Below are 18,767 nucleotides of genomic sequence, written 5' to 3'. Positions count from 1 at the left end.
GCCATTGGAAATCCTATGCCGCGTGGAAGAGGTCGTCCAAGCTCAAGAAGTTCAAAGAGGGAGGAAAGAACATCTCTTTCCTTACCTACAATGGCACCTTTGGTGCTACGGACAAATTCTTGGCCTCCATCCAACAATTCAATGTGGCGTTTGGAGACGAGGGCTTCACAGAGTCCTCTAAGCTACACCATGTAGCTATGCATTTTCAAAAATTTGCCACGCAATGGTGGTCTTGCCTACGGGCAAACAATGAAGCTCCACGAACATGGAAAGATTTAAGAGCTTCCATCATGAAGCAATTTTTGGCTACCGATGCCAAAGACAAAGTACTCATCAAATGGTGAATCTTGAAGCTCTCTCCCTACGAATATATTCACAAATATGTAGACAAGTTTTGGGACTTACATCTCAAAGCCACTGTCTTCAAAAAGATGGATTTTGGAGAGAAAAAACAACAATTTTGTGCGGGTCTAACTGAAGATATGGCGGAGTATGTCAAATCCCAAAGGCCATGCACTATACTTGTGGTCATACACCATACCATGGTGGCCTCACGAATCAATTTCCAACAAGGGGCTAAGAGAACTCTTAAGCCCACGGAGAACAAGGATCGTAACAATGAACCTAAGGGGAAGGAAAATGTCCAAAAGTCTTCTAAAGGCAACGCCAATAACAACAAAGCTGAGGAGAAGGGAGTTTATAAAGGAAAAAATAAACTCTCTCCTGAAGAGCTTGAGCGTTATCATAAAGATAAACGATGTTTCAAGTGCGGGGAGCAAGGGCATGCTTATCATGCTTGCCCCCACAAGAATACATGAAACGAGCCTCTTAGAGCTACCTTGGTCGAAATCCAAGAAGAGGAAGCTCGCCACAAAGGATCTCCTCTATGCCATGCTCGGGGAAAGGTAAGAGAACATGATTCTTTTATTCTCTTTGACACCAAAAGTACTATGCTAAGTTAGCAAAAAGGTACTATGGTCCCTTCCAGATTCTTAGGCCAATCAATGAGATGGCCTATCAACTTAAGTTCCCCGGTCATTGGCTCATACACAATGCTTTCCATCTGAGCCTACTAAAGCCTTTTAAAGGAGAGCCACCTCACGAACCAACTATTGAAGACGCACCAGAGATCGAGGATCAAGAAGAGGTGCTGCAGCCCCAATCCATTCTCTGACATGAAGACAAGATATTGAGAGGCGGTAAGATTATTCGATGGTATCTTATTAAGTTTAAGAACTATCCTTTCGAAGATGCTAGATGGATTCAAGGCATACAATTAAAGGATAACCTAAACCTTGTCAATGCTTACAATGCTTCCCTAGAGTAAGCAAATGTAAAAATGTTTAAAATGAACAAAGTTAAAGACTCTCTTTTTCTTTATTGTGCACAAATTATAAAGTAGTATGCATGCTTAGGATCAAGTATGTGGGGACGACGTCTTCCAAACACTAAGTAGAGCTACTATGGAAGATTGATAGGCCTAATGCTTAGACATGCTTATGACAGCTTAGGCTCTCAAGCACCAAATGGACTAGTCATCCATTCTGGAACGATGTCATAGGGTAAGATAGGGATCCTCTACCCGCTAGAAAAAGGACTAATGAATAGGCTTTATCTTCTCTACCCCATAGTCGAGGACGACTATGATGGAGGTAATGTCGTAATAACTAATATATAATTCTCCTAAATGATTTTCTCATGTTAAACTGATCATTTAATATGGGGAAGTACCAGGGGAGAAAAAGCGAGAATATTGGTTAAGCTGGAAGACCGGTCACAGTAGGGATCCAAAGGAGGGAAAATAGGGATCCAAAGGGGGGGCCATCTGCAAAAGAGAAATGTACAAACAATGGGCTTCAAAGACCCTAAGGTTCAGCCCATTAGGACTTCCAAAATGCTAAGGTTCCAAAATTCAAAGGCTAGGTCCAATGGTCAAAACCTAGGGCAAATTGGATGCTTGTGGGAAGACTCAAAAGTCTTCCCACATCCCTATCTTGGAGGAGGAGAGCCTTTCTTGTAGGGGATGAGAGAGAAACACACACACACACACACTCTAGTAGGCTCCCTTTACACAAAGGGAATAGGGGACACATGTAAGCTCCCTTGGTCAGTTGCCCCCAAGATGCATTCAACTCCTATTGGATGGCCATAGAGGTGGACCAATGAGAATTAGTGTAGAGTACATTTAGTTTAATTTATTTAAAAACACTTGATAAAAGAACAAATAAAAATTAAGCTCTCTAGAAGACTATTGGACAGTCTCCCAAGGGGTCCAATGAGCATTCAGCAGCCCAATGGCTTGCCTGATTCTTATTGGCCAGAAAATTAAGGGGTCCAATGAGAGTTTAATTGCATTATTTAATTATCTGAAGCTCTCATAAAAGGGGAAAGGGGGACACATGTCACAAGGCTATCACTTACGCTTCTTAATTATCATTGGCTAAGCTTTGCAAGGTCCAATGGGTTGCCAACATGAGTAAAATGCAAGAGGGGTCGACTAAGAGAGAGAGGGGGCTGATTTTGGCAAGGCATTATCACACACACACTCACACAATCTCATGTGTGAAGCAAAGAAGACTCTCTCTCCTTCTCAAGCTTGAATGGAAAGCTCATCATCTACTCCAAGCTTGCGAGAAGGGAGGCCTGCACCAACAACTCTTGGCTTCGTGATGCAAATCCAACCAAGAGCCAAGCTCCAATGCATGCTCATTTCCTCTATCATGCTAATTACTAAGCTATGCTAAGCTTTTATGAGTGATTATGTGAGGAGATATACTTCTTTCTCGTAAGAATACTCCTTCTTCCTCTGAATCTACTCTCATACCCCGCTAGCTCTCACCATCTTCAAAGGTGTGTGAGGTCTTGGGTCTGAGACCGCGAGGGAATTGACATTGTGATTTATAAGTGTGAGCATGGTGCTTGAAGCTTCCATCTTCATTGCACCAGCAAGTTATTGAAGGAACAAAAAATTTTGTATTGTAAAATGTCTCCCTTGATGGGGAAAACCTATAATACAAAGCCTTTTGGACGGGGGACTGGCTCCATGTAAATCCGGTCCTCAACTGTTGTCAATAGCTTAATTTCTCTCTCTTTTGAAGTATTGTTCATTCCTATCTAACTAGGTGTTATGCTTTTTGTTGCTCTCTCCATCTGAGCACTCTTGCTATGCTCATTAAGAATCTATTCTAATGAAATGCTCACTATGTTTATGCTATTTTCCGCTACACACAAGTTACTAGGCCATTAAATGTTACACCAACCAAGAGCCATGCTTCAATTCTTAAGCTTGCCATCTTCTCTATCTTCATTACCATGCTATTATGCTATGCTAAGTAAGAAGAGTGATGATAAGTGAGGAACAATTTCTTTCTCCTATGAATGATTCTTCTTCCTCTTTCCTACCCTCATTCCCCGCTAGCTTTCTCCACCTTCGAAGGTGTTTGAGGCCTTGGGACTGAGGCCGGGGATAGTTAATGCTTTTACAAAGTTTATGTTATACTGGTGATGCATGAAGCTTTCCATCTTCATTGCATCACCCAGGTTACAAGGAACACAAAGATTGTATTGTACCAAGTCTCTCTTGATGGGAGAATCTATAATACAAAAGCCTATTGGAGGGGGGACCGACTCCACATAAATCCGGTTCTCAATTGTTGTCAAGTTCTCTAATTCTCTGTCTTGCAAAAGTATTGTTCAAGTATAATGGTTATGTTGCTACCGCTAATTAAGTTCACCCTCTATGTTCTCAAAGTAGTCTCATAAAAATGCTCACTATATTTCTCTTAATTCCTCTATTTTCAATGCTCATAGGCCATTTCTATTACATAGGTATAAGAGCTGTTGCTTTCTCTTTTCTTGCTTAAGAAGAGAGGTCCTTAATTTGTCCATGAAAGGTTGGGCATGTTCATTGCAATAGGGTAAGTGGGACAGGGGTCTATTATCTTGGTTAAGAAGGACTTAGTTCGAGGTACACCGTTGGGAACTATAAAAATGGAGTCTCTCGGGGCTTGCCTTTGGCTTAACCATTATTGGGCTACTAGCAAGCTCAATAGGAACTATAATCAACCGAGAAATGTTAGACCCTCTCCACTAGTCTTTACAATCAATAGTCTCTAAACCACGGGTGTTGCTGCTTGAGAGCTAATTTTCAAAGGTAAAGAAGAGTAGCGACTAAGGTTTTTGAGGGTACCAAAGCACAAAGTAATTTTATGCATAATTTTAATTTGCATGGGTGGCAATAATCAAGAGAGTGGAATGAATATTGATAACTTTGATTTTTCACATGAAGGTGCTAATGATGATGCCCCCATGTTTGTTAATTATCTTCTTACTAGGTTGCAACAGTCTATGGGCAACCCTGCTTTGCAAGCCAAATTTACTCAACAACTTCGTGCTTATGGGATTTCCCTTCCTCTCCAAGAGAAGAGAGAGCTTAGGAGGCCTCTTGATGAGACCCCTAAAAGAAGACACTCTCCCATAAGAGAGGAGGAATCCAAAGAACGAGAAAGAAGAGAATCACTAAGTTCCTCCGAAGATGTGGCTCTACAAAGAGGGCGGTCTAGATGGTCGCTGACTCCTCCCAAGAGGAAACGGTCAACCCATAGTCCTTCTCCTCGTCACTCGGAAAGGGAAGAGAGGAAACAAAGGAAGAAAAATGCAAAAAAGAGGTCACCCTCTTCTCCTTCTTCTTCACCTTTCTCCTCTTCCGACGAAAGCAGCATGAAAAGCTCTACTTTTGCATATATGATTTTTGTTGGAGAATATGTAAATGATTCCAATGGTTTCACAAACAAGTAGCAATAAAGGGAATCAAGAGGACATAGAGTTGTTTAATTTCCTAAATGGATTCCAAGATGTTTTCATTGATGACATCCCTAGTGAGCTACCTCCAAAATGAGGGATGATGACCATGCAATAGAGCTCCTACCAAGAAGCTCACGGCCTTACAAGCCTCCTTATCGAGTTTCCCAAGCTCAACAAGAGGAGATCATGAGGCAAGTGCAAGAATTGGTGGAAAAAGAGATGGTGAGGCCTAGCTCCTCTCCATTCTATTCACCATTACTTTTAGTGCAAAAGAAAGATGGCACATATCACATGTGTGTCGACTATAGCACACTAAATAAGATCACTATAATAAATATAAAAAAATATTTCCCATGCCGCCAGTAGAAGATCTATTTGATAAGTTACAAGTTTTGGCCTGCCAAATGCTCTAGCCACATTCAAAGTCATGATGGACAAAAATCTTCTGACCACTCAAATTCTCTTGAGGAGTACAAGCGACACCTCCAGGAAATCTTTAAGTTGTGAGAGAGAATAAGCTTTTCATTAATCAAAATAAAAGTGAATTTTTCCTACAGGAGATTCTATACTTAGACAACATTATCTCTAAAGATGGCACCCGTATGGATCCAACAAAATTAGAGGTAATAAAAGGATGGCATAATCCAAGGAATCTACAGGAGGTACGAAGCTTTATAGGTATGTGTGCATACTATAGATGCTTCATAGAAAAATTATTGCTAATAGCAGGTCCATTACATGACTTAACAAAAAAGAACGTTAAGTATTCATGGACTTCAAAAGTGTTAGAAGCTTTTGAGAAGCTTAAGGAGAAGCTTATCTCTCAACTCGTGCTCACACTACTAGATCTCTCAAAGCCATTTGAGGTCCAATGTGATGCTTTTGGTGATTTACTTGGAGCTATTTTGCTTCAAGAAGGGCACGCCATAGCATATGAGAGTCAAAAGACTCTCATATGAACTCTGATAAGCGAGTATTGGACAAATACAAAAAAAGAGCTACTAGCTGTTCTATATGCCCTAGACACGTGGAAACGCTATCTCTTGGGAACCCCATTCATCCTACAAATGGATCACAAAGCCTTAAGAACTTCATGACACAAACCAAGCTCTCCGACAAAAAAATGAGGTGGAAAATTTTTCTTTCGTTAAATTTCATATTGCTCACATTGCTGGCAAGCACGATCAAGTGGCCAATGCACTTTCACGACGGCCAAGGGTAAATGTGGTGTCAATATCCACTCACAATGATCTATCTTTTATGATTGATGAGTACGCTACAAACCAAAACTTTAATTATGTAATTACAGCCTTTGCATAAGGGAAGAAAGAAGAACCATTCACCTTGGAGGATGGTTACCTTCTAAACGGCAATAGGCTATGTGTTACTCATCCATACAATAAGAAAGTCATGTAGTATGAATCCCATGCTTATCCTTATGCGGGGCAAAGAAGGATTCCATAATCTATTTTTCAAGGAGTAGAAATGTATTTCTCTTGGTCTACCATGAAAAGTAAACATACAAGAATATGTTTCAAAATGCGGGGTATACCAAAAGTTGAAATTTTACTAAGGGAAGAAACTTGGATTGTTTTAGTCGACAGGCTTAGCAAGAAAACACACTTTGTGCGTGTCAAAAAGACTATTAAGGCACATCAAACGGCAACCCCCTTCAGATTTTAAAATTTCAAGTATCATTGCTTGCCAACATCCATAGTGTCGGACATAGATCCTAGAACAACCAGTCATTCGGGAAGGGTCTCTTTGAGAATCTAGGATTCAGATTAAATTTCTCTTTTGGCCTATCATCCACAAACGGATGACCAAAGTGAAATAACTAATTTAATGATTCTTGATCTACTAAAAGCCTATGTCATGGAAGTAGATCAACGTTCTCAATAAGAGAAGTAGCTACCTCTTATAGAGTATGCATACATTGACATTGTACATACTTCTATGGGAAAAGAACCTTTTGAGGTTAAAGAGGGTAGATCCAAAAGTCCCTTACTACTTAAAGTACATGGGAAGCTCTTTGCTGCTAATGAATATAGCCGAGACTCACAAGAATCTTTTCCAAAGTTAAAAGAGGTTATATCCATCTCACGGAAAAGGCAAAAAGGGCTTCTGCTAATAAGCATAGAAGAGCCTTAGCCTTTAAGGAAAATAACTGGGTCTTGCTAAAGTTTCTCAAGGCTCGTCTAAGGCATACTATGGGCAAGAATCCTACGGGCCACCAAGAGTATTATGCTAAACTAGCAAAAGGATACTATGGTCTCTTTTAAATTCTTAAGCCAATCAATGAGATGGCTTATATTTAATTAAAGTTTCCCATCCATTGGCTCATGCATATTTTCCATGGGAGCTTACTTAAGCCTTACAAAGGAGCGCCACCAAAAGAAGCAATAGTTGCAGACCCTCCAAAAATCGAAGATCAAGAAGAAGTACTTCAATCTGAGTCCATCCTACGACATGAAGACAAGGTATTAAGAAACGGTAAGATTGTTCGATGATATCTTATTAAATTTAAGAATTATCCTTTTAAAGATGCTAGATGGATGCAAGGAACTTAGTTTAAGGATAATATGAACCTTGTCAATGCTTACAATGCTACACTAGAGTAAGGAATGAAAATGCATTGTAAATGATCAATGTTTTTGTCTTATAAGACTAGTTCTCTTTCTATTGTGCACAAATTTAAATAGTATGCATGCTTAGAATCATGTTTGGGATGACGTCTCTCAAACACCAAGTAGAATTTGTCACTCTACTTTGGAAATATGCTATGGACTCAAGAGTAGACATGCTTGCGACAACTAAGTCTCCCAAGCACCAAATGGATTAGTCATCCATTATGGAATGATGTCGTAGGGTAAAAAGGGATCCTCTACCTGCTAAGAAACATGGACTAATGACTAGGCTTTATCTTCTCTATCTCATAGTCGAGAACAACTATGATTTCAAGAGAGCGGTAATGTCATAAAATCTAATATCTAGCTAACCCAAACGATTTTCTCATATTAAAATGATCATTTAATGTGGGAGAATAAACGAGAACAAGAGTTAGAATAGAGACATGTGCTTCTAGACCTATCTCAACAGGGGACCAAAAGGAGAGATGGTGGCATCTCAATAGGGGTCCAAAAGGAGATGGTCTACCAAAGAGCAATGTCTAATAAGTGCTTGAAGACTTATCTCAGCAAGGGAACAAGAGGAAGATGGTTACATATCAATAAGGTTCCAAAAGGAGATAATCTATCAAAGAGCAACGTGCATCTAATGGAGCTTAAATACCTTAGGGTTAGCTTCATTAAAGACCTCCAAAGGTTAGTGTTAAAAGTCCTTAGACCTTAGGCAAGCTAGGGTTGTGCTTGAGGTGGGAACCCGGCCCAAGCTTGAGGTGCTTGTCATGCTTGCTAACTAAGGTGCTTGTCGTGCTTGCTGACTAAGGTGCTTGAGGTGCTTGTCATGCTTGATGAGTAAGGTGCTTGAGAAGCTTCCCATGCATGGGGGGGGTAAGGTGCTTGGGGGGCTTGAGTTAAAAAGAGACCCTACAAAGGAGGGGGAAAGCCCCAAAGTTAGGGGAATCTTTGACTTAACCTCGCACTCACCCAAAAGGCACCCCCTTTCTCAAGGGAAGGGGTACATGGACACATGTCAGGCTCTCCCTATGCTTAGCCACATGGTGTGCTTGAAACCTATTGGCTGGGCTAAAGAGAGATCCAATGAGCTTCTAGTTCAATTCAACGGACACTTGTCCAAACACTACCCATGTTGCTTGAAATGCATTATGCATGTGATTGGCTAGGCTTGGAGGGGTCCAATGAGCTTCAAGCTAGAGCTACAAGGAGGGGTCGACCAAACCAAGGAAGGGGTGTGCTTGGGGTATACATTCTCTCACACTCATTTTTCACACATTCTCACTTGGTGAAAGTGCAAGAACTCCATCTCCTTCTCCAAGCTTGTTGAAAAGTTGAGAGCCTACACCGACACTCTTGGCTATGGAATGCAAATCCAACCAAGAGCCATGCTTCAATGCTTAAGCTTGACATCTTCTCTATCTTCATTACTATGATATTATGCTATGCTAAGCAAGAAGAGTGATGATAAGTGAGGAACTATTTCTTTCTCCTATGAATGATTCTTCTTCCTCTTCCCTACCCTCATTCCCCACTAGCTCTCTCCACCTTCGAAGGTGGTTGAGGCCTTGGGATTGAGGCCGGGGATGATTAATGGTTTTACAAAGTTTATGTCATGCTCGTGATGCACGAAGCTTTCCATCTTCATTGCATCACCTAGGTCACAAGGAACATAAAGATTGTATTGTAACAAGTCTCTCTTGATGGGAGAATCTATAATACAAAATCCTATTGGAGGGGGGACCGGCTCCACATACATCCAATCCTCAACTGTTGTCAAGTTCTCTAATTCTCTCTCTTGCAAAACTACTATTCATGCCAAGTTAATTAAATATAATGGTTATGTTGCTACCGCTAATTAAGTTCACCCTTTATGTTCTCAAAGTAGTCTCATAAAAATTCTCACTATAATTCTGCTATTCTCAATGTTCATAGGCCATTTCCATTACACGTTGCCTAGTGGTGCGCTATGTTCCTCAACTGAGACATAGCCTGATCTTAGTGAGACAACTAGAACACTATGGGTGTCAAATACTGCTTCGAGAGCATTCTTTCCGGATGCATTGCGGTTCATTAGTGATTGCCGGGGGAGCTCGCAATGGCTTGGTATATCCTATGCATGTATCTAAGATTCGAGACGACATAGTCTCGCTTTTGTTGTTGGCATGCTTTGGGCAAGAGATGAGACGTGTCTCCTTCGCGGGTAAGCTCCACTATTACTCACGAGAAAGAGCATTTAGTTGTGCAAACGTGCCAGTAGACTCTGTAAAGACAGAGATAGAGCGACAACGCTCTAGTGAGACACAACTGATGTTGTTAGAGTCTGTGCAGGCAGAGGTAGAGCGTGTATGCTCCCTAGAGACATGCAGAGATGATAGACATGGAGTTCTTTAATATGCTCATGGTAGAGGCCGATGAGTTGATGCCAGGACATATAGTTCCGCCTACTATGGGGGAGAGGGACGTAGCCACCTAGTGTTGACGTTGGCACATCCATACATGATGGGTAGTCTTGATGATGCAGAACATGCAAATAGCGCAAGGGAGGCTAGGACATCCAAGTTTACGTAGATTTTGTCACCATTTGGACGTCTCATGTACAACCTACTAGTGTCGAGGCCCGACCTAGCAACTACAGTGGGAGCATTTGCAACAAGGATTGTCAGTCGTACGGTGACTGACACTAGCATGATGCAAAGTGGAGTTTTGTAGACCATACAAAGTTGTCTGCGAGATTTACATACAGGCTCTAGCATGGGTATGCATGCTCACCTATCCCTAGAGCCGATACGACATCATGTAGATCGAGTGAGCGAGCCAGTGGGCATAGGTTGAGAGAGTCCCTCACTTGTTTTTATGTACATACTAGTAGTTTAGCTAGTAGGACCTACTTATTGGCACATTCGCTTTTAAGTGAGAGATTGTTGGGGTAAAGATCTTTGTGTCTTGCGCGACCGCCGTAGCTATTAGCGCCTATCCACTTACCATCACCTTATTCTTGTACATTGAAAGGTTGACTCCATCCACACACTTTGCACTCCTTCTCCTTCTTCCCCTTCCCACACGCACCGCATTCCGCACTGCACGACACTCTTCATCTCCCCCCCAGGCTGTGTGAGAGCTGCAAGCTGGAGACTCGAGGAGGAGCTTTAGGGAAAACCAGGCCCCGGTTTGACCTTGTGCTTGATCATGGAAGGACAACTGTCTGCTCATTACAAAGAGTACGAGGCCAGCTGGCTTCTGTAAGAGACAGGTCAGCAGGTAAAGCAGGGCGATCAAATGAGAAGAGAGAACAACACCTATAAGAAGAGATCAAGCAAGGTGAATCCCACCATCCAATCCTTGCTCAGCCAGCTAGGCCATTATTTTTCTCTACTGTCACGATTACTAGCTTTGTCGGGGGCGCGCCCAGCATTGGCAACAATGCAAGGGAACCCACTTTAGCTCCATTGTTAGTCTTGCCACCAACTGTTGATCAGTTGTTAGAAAGCTCCTTGGGGGGCACTTTAGTTGAAGATGTATAGAAACCTGTGCATATGTTTATTCATTTGTTGATATAAAGTAAACACAACCTAGTCGATATATACACTCCCATGTCTGAAGCCTTTAAGGCTACGTAGTTTAGTGGAGAAATAAAAAGGGAACTTATGGTTCCTTCACATTGGTGCAAATCCAGCAGACTGATGAAATTTCTTAAATCCATGGAGATGGAAGAGAGAGTTAAGATAAGAGGTTATTAATGTGTATATAATCTAATTATCTACAAAAGGCTTCTGGTCAGTATCTCCTCCACACCTACGTCGATGATTAGATAAGAGATAAATTGGAAAGCTTGGCATTTGCCAAAACATAGAGTCTTTACACTCCCCAAGACTCAAGATATCTAGAATAAGGTGTAGGCAAAGTAGAGTGGTTCATGCCACTCGTCAAGATATGGAAGAAAAATTTGTCAGTTTGCAAAAAAGTGTCAATGCCATTTGGGGTCAAATGGTCAACCTACATAAAAATGTTTACATGGAAGGTGCTATAAGGAGCCATCCCCATTGGGACCAAGATTTGCGTTGGAGGGATTGACACTAACACTTGCTATGGTTGTAGATAAGCTAATTCAAAAAATTCCCTCCATCTATTCGAAAATTGCGCACGGTAATTTTTTTACAAATGAAATCAAAACTTGTCGAACTTTTGGATTTAGAATGCACTCATTGAGATCTATACATTGATATATAGCATGCCATTAGATTCCTTATATTCTAGAAGATTCCATTTTTTGATGTAACAACTCCATCTTGTAAATAAAATCTGTCCTCACATTTCAGCTTCAGTGGGGAGGCCACAACTTCTACAAATCAACTCCAACTCCTACTTTCTAAGATCTTTCCGATGATATGCTAGTTGATAGGGTTTTGACAAAGCGTTTATGTACTTCAACGGGCTACCCACTTTGGACAAGAGAGGCAAAGTCAAACCTCCTTAAAGGGCCCCTTTGAGAGTCCAAATTTTCCCTAATGAAATGGGTGCAACAAACCTAGAGGAATATCTTTTTCACAAACGACTTGATCATTTGAGCCATTTTAGTTTGCACCCAAATCACCAGATATTGTTATTTGAAACAAATGTGGAAAGCTAAGAACCTTCGCGTTTTTGAAGGGAAATATATTGTGGCACAATTCAACAATGTGTTGATGGAGAATATTGAGCTTATCTCCATTGTAGGTTCAAAGAGAGGGGCAACATTTAATGCAAACAAATGGAAACATGCACTTAGTTGCATTGGGTAACTCTTAGTAGCTCTTTATCAGGCCCCTATTGTGTATCTTTACAAGACTGCTTTAGAAACATTACCCCCTAAAGGCACATGTAGGCTTGGTTGTATATTGTTCTCTAAGTTAATATAACATCTCTACTCACAATTGTGAGTCTGGTGCAGAAGAAGAAAGATCACATGTTATTAATGTGTACATTCATTTTGAAATAATATAAATCTACCACTCACAATTGTGAGTATGGCAAGAAGAAGAAGATAAGAGGTTATTAATGGGTCCTAGCTTTTTTATGTGAAAAGAGAGAGAGAGAGAGAGAGAGAGAGAGAGAGAGAGAGAGAGCTACTACACTCCCAACCAAAATCTTGAGAGCAAGTGGCACTATAGACTTTATGCGCATGCCATGTTCAAATTTTTATTGGACTAATCACCAAAAGGGGAGAAAAATTACCATGTTGCCTCCTACTTTCAAGCGTTTGCTGTAGCAGATGGTACCTTCTTTCCATTATGTTACATCTTCTTAATGCCCTGAAGGAGTCGCAATGAGCTACAAATGAGGTGACAAACAACTATCGTTTGGGCAAGATTCTTATTTTGCCACGAAACGACCAAAGAGAAGCAGGACAGACCGACCGACTGATAGGCCGGTCTGTAACACTAGTGAATATACAGAACGAGCTAGTAAGGGGTACCCAATTGGGGAAAATCCTTACAAAAACAGAATTTAACTTGATACTTCTCTACATCAAGCGAAAATGGAAATTGAGAGGCATACGGTGAGCGTTGGGCGACACATCAGGCAAACCAAAGGGCGTGAGCTTGGGTCGAGACGACACGCAAGGAGAGGACGGTGGTAGATGACGGGGTAGACGGCAGCGTTGCATGTAACTGGGGATTTTTTTTTTCAAACATTAAGGACACAGTTCGAGCACCAATCGCTTGTGTGCAAGTTGGCTAGAGCAACATTCTCAAATCTTTTAAATTGGCTTGCTGGAGTTCAAAACGTGCGAGGTCTTTGGCATTGGTGTTTTACCCCCCTAGGAAGGCAAGGGACGAAGTAAAAGCATCTCTGGAGATTTCGGGCAATAATAGTTGAAAGCTACCAATATGTGTGGACGATTTAAAAAAAATCGTTGAAAATTAGAATCTTGAAGTGACGCGTTCTTGGGTGGAAAATTGCAATTTCTCTTCGTCACCCACCGCCTCTCTCTCTGTCTCGTCGCTCTAGAGGCTTTGGAGTGCGGTAACCGACCCCTCTCTCTCTCTCTATGTCTCACCGCCCATTGACTCTCTTTCTGTCTCATCGCTCTAGAGGCTTCTAGAGTACGCTAACCCACCCTCTCTCTCTCTCTCTCTCTCTCTCTCTTATGCCCTCGGGCCTCGAAGTACTATGTCAGCTAGCTGTGTGAGTAGGGAGTGCATGAGAGGGCGAAGCCCACGCAATGAGCATAATACGGAGGCAGCTCTCTCTGTGTCTTGCAGCAGGGCGACCTCGTCTCGGTTGTTGGGTACCTAGCTAGTGTCAGGACCCCTCTCTCTCTGTCTCTCTCCAACTCCAAGTGTCTGTTGGCTGCGAGTATGAAGCGCTCTGCGAGTTTGGAGTGCAGGAGAGCGCGAAGCACAAGTAGGGGACAAACGCGAGAGCAGGGAGGAGGCTGGAGCTGCAATCATCGGGTCGATGCGGCACAACGTGCACCCGATCAAAGGCGGGAGGGGGCATCTCGCAAGCAGAGATTCATGAGGATAGAGCAGTCGACGTGGATTTTTAGAGAGCGGAGGCCTCAAGACTAAATGGCATGGCATCTTGAATAAAGACCCGTGGTGGGATTCACATACAAGAACTGCACGCACAAAAGCAGAGGCACGCCCGATCGTTGGATGTTTAAAAAGTAAACTCGAACATATTTTATAAACTTGGATATTCGAGGTGTAAGCTTAGACAAACATAAGTACATGTGAACATGCATCCATTTCAATGAAATAAACACGCGCACAAGGTTAGGTCACTAGCTTGCCACAACGCCAGTCTGGGTTCGAATCCCTGAAGGTGATCGGCCGTCGTTTTTTTTTTCACCGTTCGATCGCCTCAAAATCCCCCCATCTATCGTCCGTTGTTAATCCCATGGCGGGGTCTTCATTCAAGATCCCGTGCCATTTAGTCACGAGGGAGAGGGGGTAGAATATTCTTAGGGTATCTACTTAGTAGTGGGATTTTTAATTACTTAGAGCCATTAGGTCTCCCCAATCTCAGTAAAATAAAAATTCTTTCAAAACATATTGAGTGAATAAGTGAAAGATGAGTTTAGAAAATGAAAATACAGATGAAGGTGGAAAGTCAAAAGATCAATGAAGTTGGAAAGTCAAAAGACAAATGGAAAGTCAAAAGACCTTTTGTGTCCATTTTATATAGGTGTTTCTGTGCTCTTTCATTTTTTTTTAAACGTTTTTTTCTAAGTTCTCTTTGGCGTTTTCCTTGCGCTCTCTCTATTCATTTTTCTTAGGTAATATTGTTGCAAATCTATGTGCTTCTTCACTTGTTTTTGAGCGAGCACCATTTTTCTGAAGCCTCTATCAGTATGTACCTACGATTTTTGAAAAATCCCATTTTAGCAGGAATCTGCAACGATCCTCTCGTTAATTAACCGAGAGTATATTTTGCTTGCCCCTTTTTCCACTCCCTATTCTGTCCGACACACTACTGCCTGGTAGCCTAGACTGCGGCATGCATAACAACGGTGCAGACATAGCTGCCCTGCAGCAGCTGCTTGACCAGAATTGGGGGAGAGGAACAAGCCTTCCCTACAGAAACCTACACACAGTTTCCTTGAAGAAGAGGCCTGCCTTGCAAACAGCTGCCAAAATTCAGCAAGCCCTGTCAACAAGAGCCACTGAGTTGAGAATTTTTTTTGGTTTTAGAGAGTCGATGCATAGACAGCGTGAGAGGTCGGTTCAGATGGTTAGCAAGAGAGTCTCGTTGGGAGTGTGGATGTCGTGAGGTCGAATCCCCATATGCTCACCGATAGTTTTGTTCCAGGTCTCGATAGAATGAGAAAGAACTTGGAATCTTCAAAGATTCCAAGTAATATAATTACAGACGAATCTGTAAGAGGCACCAGCTCGAGACAATGTGTGCTTGCAAGGAGTCAGTATAGTCTGTACTAGAGAAATTTATACGGGCTGTGCCTCGCAGGCTCCCGCTCTCGCGATACCTGGGAGCTGGGGGAAGAAGCCATGAACACAGCTTTCACGTTCAACGTAGGCGAGGGTTACCCTGCTGCTGCTCCCGCTTCTCAATCTCCATGGGAGTTTTCCGCCTATTCTCATACTGTCGCTGAGGAGCACTTGCAACGGCGAACCACCTCCATCGATGACAAAATCTTGAGAGCCAAGACGAAGAAGAAGAAGCAGCATTATCAGCAGAGGCTCGACCGCAGTGAAACACCCACCTTAGAGGTGAATTCTCATCTAGTTAGAAATACTGTAGAGGCTCATAACATTGAAAAGACAATCACTTTGCATCCAATGCCGATGAGCAGGATGGAATCGATGAGCCTGGTGATGATAATGATGGTAACAAGGGGTCGCACAGAATCTCAAATGCTAGTGAAGTTTTCTCATCTGAGCTTACTACTCAGACTGACTATGAGCACGAGGATAGTGAGATTGAAGAAGAAGAAAAAGAAAAGATTAGTAACCGCAAGGTAGAGTTTTTGCTTTGATCCTTGGTATGAGAGTACTTACCCATTCCTGGAAGTTGTTGGATTTTGATGCTATCTCCTTTTTGTGTATCTGTGTGATTTTATCCCTTTCCATTTTCTGCTAGTCCAAAGGCTCGAAAAAGAAACAGGTTGCCAGCAAGGATGGAGTTCATCAAGCGAATTTTTTCTCCTCTGATGAAGGGGCCTCTTTTAGTGCAAAAACTTTTTTGGAGCTGAACATTTCACGCCCTCTTCTACGTGCATGTGAGGCTCTTGGTTACAAACAGCCCACACCAATCCAGGTATTTTTCAAAAGAAGTAATTCGCTTGAAGGAATGCAAAGTGGAGGAAATGGAGGACGCAATTTATTGGTTGTTAAAGACGTGTACATAAAGTGGTTCCTTTCATTGTAAAATTAACTTTCATGAAATGGAGTTTGCTAAGCAGCTAGGTGGCAATTCATACCCTTCTACTCACCATTTCAGTTTGAAACTGTTTTACACCAGTGCAACCATTGTGAAAAATTGAGGCCCTAAAGTATGTAGAAGTACGTAATCAAGCTCTTCTATTATTGCTGTGGAAGGCCTGTCTGTAATTAGAACAATGTCGAGCTCAATATATTGAAGTTTGATGAATAGAAGGAGAGTTTGTAGTGAGGAATAGAAGGAGAGTTGTGTAGTGAGGTAGACTTGTTGTTTCATTGAAAGCATGAAGCTTTGGAAGTTGTTTACTATACAACACAAAAATAGGAGGCAATTTCGACGAAGAGGAGAGAGAAGCTAAAAATAGATTCTAATCACTGAAACGTATTTGTTATCAAACTTTATCATTGCATATAAGGTGACTTTGTCATTTGCGCTTTGTATCTGAAAAGTGAAGGTTTGAATCTTCACATCATGATTATGTCTCTTGGCAGGCAGCATGCATCCCCTTAGCCTTGACAGGTCGAGATATCTGTGGTAGTGCTGTTACAGGCTCTGGTAAAGTACGTGTATTGTTTTCCTTTTTCTTGTGTGCATCTCACTCATGGATATTTTTTAAGGATAGCATCTGATTCTTTTTTTTTTTGGGTGCAGACTGCTGCTTTTGCTTTGCCCTTACTGGAAAGGCTCTTGTTTCGACCAAGAAGGATACCTGCCATTCGAGTTTTAATATTGACACCAACAAGGGAGCTTGCCGTACAGTACGCACCCCCCCCCCCCCCCCCCCCCCCCCCCCACACACACACACACACACCGCCCCCGGGCCACTTTCCCTGGTTTCCTTCTCGTTTGCAAGTAGAAATCCTCTTTCTTTCTGCTTGAAGAAAATGGCTACAAGTGCCCATTAACAACATTAACTTTAGATAGCTTCACGAGACTTGTGCTATACAGGTCAGCATCTACACAAGTATCTTGTTTCTTGGTCAGCATAATTGGACCAAAGCGGTACTTCTGCGTACGGAAAAAAAAGCATATGCCATGAACACATATCAAAATAGGCTGGTGTATGAAAAGGATGGATTATATGAATGGGTGAAGGAGAGGATCCTACACACTCATGTTTGGGTTGGCCTTCAGGACTTAAAGGAACTTCTACTAGTTGTGAAGTTGTGGACCTTTAGATCAATGTAAGCTCGTGTGTGTTCATCTGTGTGGGTATCTACACCCACTATTGGATAATGATAACTGTAGTAGGTATGAGGCCGTATCATTAAGTACTATGCATGGTTGATCATATGGCTTCGTTGTCTTGTTGATAACTTGTAGATTTCCTTAAACTCTTAGTTAGAGTTTTGGAGGTCATTTGTTGGGTTTCTTGTCTAGATTTAGGGAGAGAAGGCTTACGTTGAGGTGCTGATGTTTGGGGTGTCCAAGTTTGTTACAGTGGTATCAGAGCGCGGCCGATTTCTCTTCTACCGGGAAATCTGATTCTTTTCTCTCGACAATTATGGATTTTAACAAAAATCAGTCATAGTTGATCATATGGCTTCGTTGTCATGTTGATAACTTGTAGATTTCCTTAAACTCTTAGTTAGAAGCTTTGGAGGTCATTTGTTGCGTTTCTTGTCTAGATTTAGGGAGAGAAGGCTTACGTTGAGGTGCTGATGTTTGGGGTGTCCAAGTTTGTTACAGTGGTATCAGAGCGCGACCGGGAAATCCGATCCTTTTCTCGCGACACTTTTGGATTCCGACAAAAATCAGTCGACTTCTTCTACATTTGCGAATGTGGGAGAAGATCACGGAGAAGATTCTCATGAGCAATAAAAGAAAGAGTATGGCCCACCTCGACCGACTTAGTTCGAGATTGAAGAGATGGAACGTCGACAATTGGGTGACGAGGCAACAAAGCAGGTGATTAAAATTGCGAAGGATCCAAAATTTACAAATTTTTTGACTCAGTAATCCCTCACCGAAGTACACACCCAATGGCAGAAGGCCACATAACCACCCATCGAACCGGCAATCAAGAAACCTCCTTCTCCGAGGATGTTTACAGAGCTAGAATTACAAGAGGTGGTTCCGACAGATTAGCCGGTTTTTGGACGCAAACAACAAATCCAAAAAGCATGAGAAAAAGTACAAGAAAGGAACTGACTTCTCGGATTATGTGGGTCGTCAATCTTCTTTTGCATCGGCAAGAAAGCAGAAGAAGCGTGTACGATTTGAAGGACTACCTAGTTCTTCTTCTTCTTCTTCTTCTTCTTTTGGCAGTTCTTCTAGCTCTTTTGATTCGATCGAAGAAGACAGAAAAGGCAAAAAGCGAAGCAAAAAGCAAAGCTTCGGAAAGGGCAAGAAAAAGGCAAAGAAGCCTAAATTTGTCCAGTTTCCGACAGTTCTATAGAGGACTCATCCTTAGACAGTTCGGACTCCGACGATCACATGTTT

General features: G+C 42.0%; 1 protein-coding gene across 4 annotated transcripts in view; it reads left to right on the top strand.

Moving 5' to 3' along the window:
* The first annotated feature begins 15,306 nt into the window (after positions 1 to 15,306).
* The window catches only part of LOC147453898 (DEA(D/H)-box RNA helicase family protein), a 47,942-nt gene continuing 44,481 nt past the window's right edge, over positions 15,307 to 18,767 (top strand). For 3 of the 4 annotated variants that reach the window (XR_015188572.1, XR_015188571.1, XM_086515968.1), the window contains exons 1-5: positions 15,307 to 15,655; positions 15,739 to 15,903; positions 16,026 to 16,202; positions 16,817 to 16,885; positions 16,977 to 17,083. Coding sequence is in view for 1 of the 4 variants with exons in the window: in XM_086515968.1 (XP_086372094.1) it covers positions 15,434 to 15,655; positions 15,739 to 15,903; positions 16,026 to 16,202; positions 16,817 to 16,885; positions 16,977 to 17,083 (740 nt within the window). In the remaining 3 variants the exon portion in view is untranslated. Of the gene's footprint in view, positions 15,656 to 15,738; positions 15,904 to 16,025; positions 16,203 to 16,816; positions 16,886 to 16,976; positions 17,084 to 18,767 lie in introns of those variants that run through there. The other variant, XM_086515969.1, reaches the window with a different exon arrangement.

The sequence above is a fragment of the Adiantum capillus-veneris genome, chromosome 7 (assembly GCF_014529385.1).
Source record: "Adiantum capillus-veneris isolate H3 chromosome 7, ASM1452938v2, whole genome shotgun sequence".
Lineage (NCBI taxonomy): Eukaryota > Viridiplantae > Streptophyta > Polypodiopsida > Polypodiales > Pteridaceae > Adiantum > Adiantum capillus-veneris.
Note: the sequence above shows the minus strand (reverse complement) of the source record. Positions and strands in the feature narration are given on the sequence as shown.